Source organism: Enhydra lutris, unplaced genomic scaffold (genome assembly GCF_002288905.1).
Source record: "Enhydra lutris kenyoni isolate GAN:26980312 unplaced genomic scaffold, ASM228890v2 scaffoldscaffold20, whole genome shotgun sequence".
Lineage (NCBI taxonomy): Eukaryota > Metazoa > Chordata > Mammalia > Carnivora > Mustelidae > Enhydra > Enhydra lutris.
The window spans coordinates 5,126,435-5,133,019 of record NW_019154104.1 but is presented as its reverse complement, the minus strand read 5'-3'; the positions used below and the strand labels follow the sequence as shown (position 1 = coordinate 5,133,019).

The 6,585-nt window shown below is 53.5% G+C and overlaps 1 protein-coding gene across 3 annotated transcripts in view; it reads right to left on the bottom strand.

The window, feature by feature from the left end:
* Nucleotides 1–857: 857 nt before the first annotated feature.
* Nucleotides 858–6,585, bottom strand: part of LOC111148467 (tetratricopeptide repeat domain 7B) — a 261,908-nt gene continuing 256,180 nt past the window's right edge. For all 3 annotated transcript variants that reach the window (XM_022505026.1, XM_022505027.1, XM_022505029.1), the window contains one exon: nucleotides 858–1,797. In XM_022505026.1, the coding sequence (XP_022360734.1) occupies nucleotides 1,576–1,797 (222 nt within the window). In that variant the 3' untranslated portion in view covers nucleotides 858–1,575. The remainder of the gene's footprint in view (nucleotides 1,798–6,585) is intronic.

Here is a 6,585-nt window from a genome sequence, read left to right as displayed (position 1 = left end):
GCCGCGGCCTCTGCTCGCACCGTTACCTCCCCAGACCTCAGCTGACCTCACGCCTGCCTGCTGGTGAGTTAGGAAGATTGTGCTCAGCTCGGGCGGGGGACCTCTGAATCGGAACTCAGGCCCACCCCCCGCCCACATTTCCTGGGGAGCTGGCAAGGGACTGGAGAGGTCCGCTCAGCTTCTCTCTGGTCCTTGTGCTTTACTGTCCACTCCGCTGGAGCCAGTCTCTGGCTCCTTGCTCGGCGGGGAGCCTGCTTCTCCCTCTGCCTTCCTCTGTTCCCCTTGCTATGCGTTTTCTCTTTCTGTCTCTCTGACAAAAAAAATCTTAGGGATGCCTGGGTAGCTCAGTCGGTTGGGCGGTTGCCTTCGGCTCGGGTCATGGTTCCGGCGTTCTGGGATCGAGTCCCACATCGGGCTCCTTGCTCTGCGGGAGGCTGCTTTTCCCTCTGCCTCTACCTGCCGCTCTGCCTGCCTGTGCTCTCTCTATCTCTCTGACAAATAAATAAATAAAATCTTAAAAAAAAAATCTTAAAAAATGTCCAGCAGGAGAATGAGAGCCTTTCCTTACAGCTCCCTCTTTAACTGGGCCACTTCAGGTCACACGCTTGTTCCCAATCCTCTGTGCCCACAAACGCTGATATTGACTGCCCAGGCCTGAGTCCCCTGCTCCCATCCCAGACGACAGGGGAGCGATGGGAAAGGTGAATTCCCATGGGACAGTCAGGGGGCCCTCCCAGTGCCTAGGGCTGACCCGGCCAGGGCAGGCGCCCCCCACACACCGCTTCCCACCCCAGGAACAGAGCCTAAACCCCTTGGCTCTGTGGGCTTTCACCAACGACACGGGCCACGGGTCCATTTAAAAATCGTTTTATTATTAACATCATCTTCCCATTTAGCCAAGTGTCTGTCATGTATAAGGAATGTCGGTAAATATTCCATCTGAAGCTTCTTTTGTACATATTTCCATCGATAAATAAACTCTGAATTCACATAAAAAAGTTAAACTTAAATAGCTCCTATTTCCTTCTCTTGTAACAGGCATATATTGGTGAAATAGAAACATTCTCACATCAGGCTTTGCTCTAAGTGAGGACAGGAATTCACACGGTGTAGTTATTGACAACAAAACCAAGAGATCGTCAGCTGGTGTCCTGGCTTGGACTAGGACTGAGGTGGGAAACAGAAGATTCACATTTGGTTTTCAGGCGGAGGTTGGGCGGGGATGGTAGGGGGAGAGAGTTTTCTTTACAGCTCTGATAAAAATAATCTGCTCTGCCACTGAAGTTTACCTTTGAATATATTCGTCTACATTTGCTGATTAAGTCCATTATCATTTGACTTTAAAACGCAGATGTCGACTAACAAAATATGGCACATAATCCATTTTGAACAATGTCAGTAGGTTCAGAAACTATCACCGGGCTGGTCAGCACAACAACAGAAATGCACGTGGAGAGAGCGATGGACTGGGGCTCGATCGCTTAGCTCAGTGTGGCCAGTCCCACGCTCCTCCATGGCCTCGGTGCGGGGGGGCGCCCGGGGGCCTTAGCGGCAGTGAGGCTGGCAGGCGCCTGCTCAGAGCACCCGGGGGATGATGGTGAAGGGCACGGCCGGGCTGCTGGCCTCCAGCTCCAGGGCTGTCAGGAAGCACTCGGTAGCCGCCGAGTCGTTGCCCTGGGCTCGCAGGACCTCGCCCAGCCCGTTCCAGACCTCGTGGGCTGTCGAGTTCACCTGCACCGCATCCCGGAGGATCTTCTCTGCTAGACTGTAGCGGCCCAGCTGATGAAGGATCAGGGCCTGCAGGTGTCGGGGAGACAGACAGACAGACAGTCAGAGGGACTCCGCAGCTCTAGGCTCTTACCTGTCCTTAAGCTTCTGCACGCTTCTGGGAGGCAGGCGTGGATCTCCATTGGGCTGGCACACGTGGTAAGTTCAAGCTTTTCCTGTGCTTGGAGGCAATCGTTCGAAGAGTCGCTTGAACTACATATGAAGTGGCCCGTGTTTAGCCATTTTGAAAGATAAAAAACCAGCAATTTCACATGGTTCAGGTGAGTACTTAATGCCCAGGAGTGAACTGGTCAGGATGGCCAGTCTGTACTGACCCCATGGGCTGCTGCCCTGGGCATTCTGGCTGCTAACGGTTTTTCTTTTCTTTTCTTTTCTTTTTTAAGATTATTTATTTATTTATTTGACAGAGACACAGCAAGAATGGGAACACAAGCAGGGGAAGTGGGAGAGGGAGAAGCAGGCTTCTTGCTGAGCAGGGGGTCTGATGTGGGGCTTGATCCCAGGACCCCGGGATCATGACCTGAACTGAAGGCAGATGCTTAACGACTGAGCCACCCAGGCACCCCATTAACGGTTTTTCTAACCTAGAGAAAAGTCATTTGTGGCATTGCTGGTGGTCATGGTTAGAACACAACTTTTTTTCATGCTTGCAAGTCCCCCCACCACAAACAAGCCCCTGCCTTTACCGCACCCTGCTCACCTAAAGCACAGCTGTTATCTTACACAGCTTTATTTTATTTGTTTTAAAGACTGATTTTAGAGAGAGAAAGAAAGAAAGAGTGGGAGCAGGGGGAGGGGCAGAGGGAGAGAGAGAATCTCAAGCAGACTCCACGAGTCACATGGAGCCCGATATGGGGCTCCATCTCACGACCCTGGGATCATGACCTGGGCTGAAATCAAGAGTTAGACACTTAACCGACTGAACCACCCAGGTGCCTCCATTTTACACAGTTTTAATTAGGATGCAGGTGTTGGTCCCCAAATATTTTGCCATAACCCTGTTTCCGGGTCGTGCATCCCTACGACTGATGGGTTTGCCCCCTTTCATCCAACGATGGACTTTCATTTACTCAGTCTCTCCCTTGCAGGGCCAACACTGAGGTTGCACCCACTCCCTTTGTGAAATCACACCAAGAAGAACATCTTTCCAGACAGCACCCCTGCACCCTGACAGAATGGCGCATTTCAAAGCAGTGACGGGGACAGAGGGTCAGCTGGCTCGTGTCCAGCCCAGAAAAGACCCATGTAGGTTCCCGTCTCCCGAGATAGAGTGGGCCACTACTTAACGGAGTGGAATTGAACATGTCAATTCTCTGAAAGGATGACTTTCAGAGCTCTGAAGTGACAAAAACAAAACAAAACAAAAAAACACCCAAAAACCCAACACTCAAGTTCAACGAATCCAATTAAACTAAAAACTTTTGTTCAAAGAAAAAAATTTCCGAAGTTAAAGAACTGTCTAGACAGTTGTGGTTGCAGATGCACAGCAGTCCTCTAAAAGGTGCAAACAAAGACATGGAAAGTATGTAACCCCGACTGTTGGTAAAGAGATGCAGGTTTCAATAAGGAACGTTCTGTGCTTATGAGACCAGCAGCGGACCGCGCTGTCATGCTGATGTGAGAGCCGGGGGGGCAGGGGACCGACCCCTGATGCTCTGCTTATGGTTCCAAGAGGGACACCACCCTGTGGGGATATAATCTGCAGGGCATTTGGAGAACCTAAAAAGAGGCATGTCCTCTGACCCAGTCAGGCCACTTTGGGGGAAATTTGCTCTAAAGGAAGAACTCCAAATGGTTGTCTAGCTGGTTCCACAGAGCCCCCGTCCAGGGCTTCCATGAGGGTGACCCGGGCGGAGTGCAAGGCCTGTGGTGCCACAGCCAAGCAGAAGCAGGACCCCAGGGCAGGGTGTGACCCGCGGAGGGCTACTCTCCGTACCCCCAGCTCTGGGTCCCTGAACAGCCTCCCTGAGCGAGGAGAAGGAGGTCTCGGGCAGACAGAGGCTGTCCTCCCCTGGCCAGGGCACGGCAGACCTCAGGTCAGCTCTATTCTCTCTGGGAGGAAAATCAAATGGAAAATCGAAAGGAAACAGCATATGCTCCCTTATTAACATCTCTGTGTGCCTTAACCACGTCCATGCTGGAGCCCAGGTCCTAAATCGGACCCGCCAGACCGGAGGCTGTGGGCACAAGGGGGGATCTCTTCCTGAGGGTGCAGGACAAGAACAGTGACCCGGAGTCAGTCCTTGCCATGAGGACTTCCCTTTGCCTTCTGCAATCTTCTCCCATCAGACTACAGGCCTTCCCATTCTCCAGCGTGGACTGCTGGGTTTCAGCGGCCTTGCCCAGGCCGCTGAGGGCCAGGTGTGCAGACACCCCCAGGGAGAGCCTCCCAGCTCTCTTCCCAGAGCGCCCTTCCCCACGCACCTGTGGGCAGGCCAGGGAACTGTGTGCCGAGAGCAGGGACAGATGTCCAGCACAGACCTGGCTTCTTGGCTGGACGATGGATGGTGATAATAGAGGACACATTCCCATCTGGCTGTGAGGCCCGCTTCTGTTGCTGTGGACTAAGATCCTGCAGTCGAGGAGCGCCTATCACATGGTGGGGAGATCTCCCCACGCACTCCCCCATTTTGTGGGTGAGTCAACTACGGCTTCTCCAGGCTGAGTCCCCGGCCCCGGGCGCCAGGCCAGCTACTACGGTGCTGGCTAGAACCCTCATATGCTAACTCTTAGGGCCTGCCTGAAATCCATTTCGGTGCAGAGTCCTGGTGGGGGAGGGAGGAGTAAGTAGGCACCTCCATCTCCTGGAGGGGTGCTGTCCCCACTCTGGCCCTCCCTCAGACACACTTGGAGAGCTCGGTGCCCACTTCTCAATCATAGCGGCCATGCAGAGAGAACAGGAGGACTTCCCTAGGAGGTGTGCAACAGAACGTGAGAGTCAACGAGCTCCCGCCTCTTTTCTTCCTGGGGAGGTCATCAGCTTGAGCTTACTCTAGAACCTTCCCATTCAACCAAAAGAGAAGTAAGAGGAGGGAGGGGGTTCTGGGCGGTGGCAGGAGCAGAGGCATGACGATGACAAGAGTCGCCCTACCCCACTCCTTTGAGGTGTGACTTTGTCCCTGCATCACATTATTGAATACATACAACCCTTTTCTGAGTGGCCCTACCACCCACGCTGGGCGTGCTGGGCAAAAGGGTGATGAGGGACAAGCCCCCTGGGGAGGTGGAAAGAGGCATCCCTGGTTTCTTGGCTACAGGCTGAGAACAGAATTTAGGTCCTGCTAGGCTCTGCCACAAAGCCAGCCCTGCACTCTTTTCCTCCTCCATAAGGAGTGTTTTCTCCCCATCAGCCACGAGGCTAGGCACATGTACTTGGCTCAGCTCACATTCCCACTGCTTTAGATACAAAGAGACAAGGTTCAGCAGACCAAGGATCTTGGCCAAGGTCACAGGGCCAATGAGTATGGAGCTGCAGGCCAGCCTAGGCCTGCCTGAGGCCAAAACTCCTGTGCTCCCCTCTACACCTTCCTACCTGCTCACCGGCTCACTGCTGCCTCTGTCCCTTTAAGAGAGGAGCCCGGAGCCCCTGGGGCACTAACCCAGTTACATCTGAGCAACAACAAATGGGCATCTGCTGGGTGGGTCTTCCCGTTCATTTCTCCAACCATGGATCACTGGCTCTGCTCCTCCCCATGCTGGGGACCCAGGCGTGGTTCCTCTCCAGCGGATGCCTGAGAGCATCCTGCATATTCACTCAAGGGCTAGGAGGGCTCCTTGTCTCCCTTTGGTGGCCCACAGCCAGGCTGTGATCTTGAGGCTTGGGATGGATGTAGGTGTCAAAGGACTGCAGGGTTTTGTTAGCCAGAAAATGGGCCAACGGCAGGTGGTGACCCAGGAGGGCCAAGGCCTGGCCCAGCAAGACCCAGAGGTCATCACTCTCAGCAGCAGTGACCTGCCCCACCCTGCTGGAGTGGGGACAAGGACACCAGCCTTTTTGCTGGGAATTTGGTGTAGAACATGGCAGGTTGCTGAATCTGGCTAAAGCTTATCCTGGGGGCTCCAGGGTATACAGCAGGGGCCAAGCCTACCCACCCGAAAAATGCCTGCAGAGAACCAGCCCACGGGCTAATCTGACTTAGCACCCTCTGTACTGGGCAGCTGGGGATCTTCATGTTCTCTAGGGTTCTAGGGTTCCCATGGGCTTGGAAATTTCCAGCCCATATACCTGGACTTATATTCCTAATGTAGGAACAGGCTATCCTTTCCAGATGACCTTGAAGCTTCCTGAGCAATCTGTTTAGCGGAATTAATTCCTAAAGCTGGAGCTGCTCAGGGAGACATCAGACGCTTGCCAGGGGCTGCCAGCTCAGGCTTGGCAAGGGAATGAAAAATCAGCCTCTGCCCAGTGCCCCAGCAAGCAAGAGCCGCTCAGAAATCAGTCACATAATGGGATCAACCAGGACAAGCTCCAGCTGGGGTCTGAGCCCTTGCTGGCAGGTTGGCTAGAGGTGGGCTGGGACCTGGCTGTCAGCCCCCACCCCCCTCCCAAGCCCCGGTGAGCTGGGAGAGGCCCTCCTTGGCTTTGTGGTACTTGTATGCACTAGAACCCTGACACCTTAACAAAAAAAACAAAAAACAAACAAAAAAAAAAACAAAAAAAAAAAAGAATCCCGACACCTTTTCCAATTCTATGTGCCCTGCGTCCTCTCTTCTCCAACTATCAAAGGCCTGACTCCTGGGGCTGGCATTTGACTATTCTTACCCCTGGCTGGATCCTACTCTAGTACAGACCCCAGA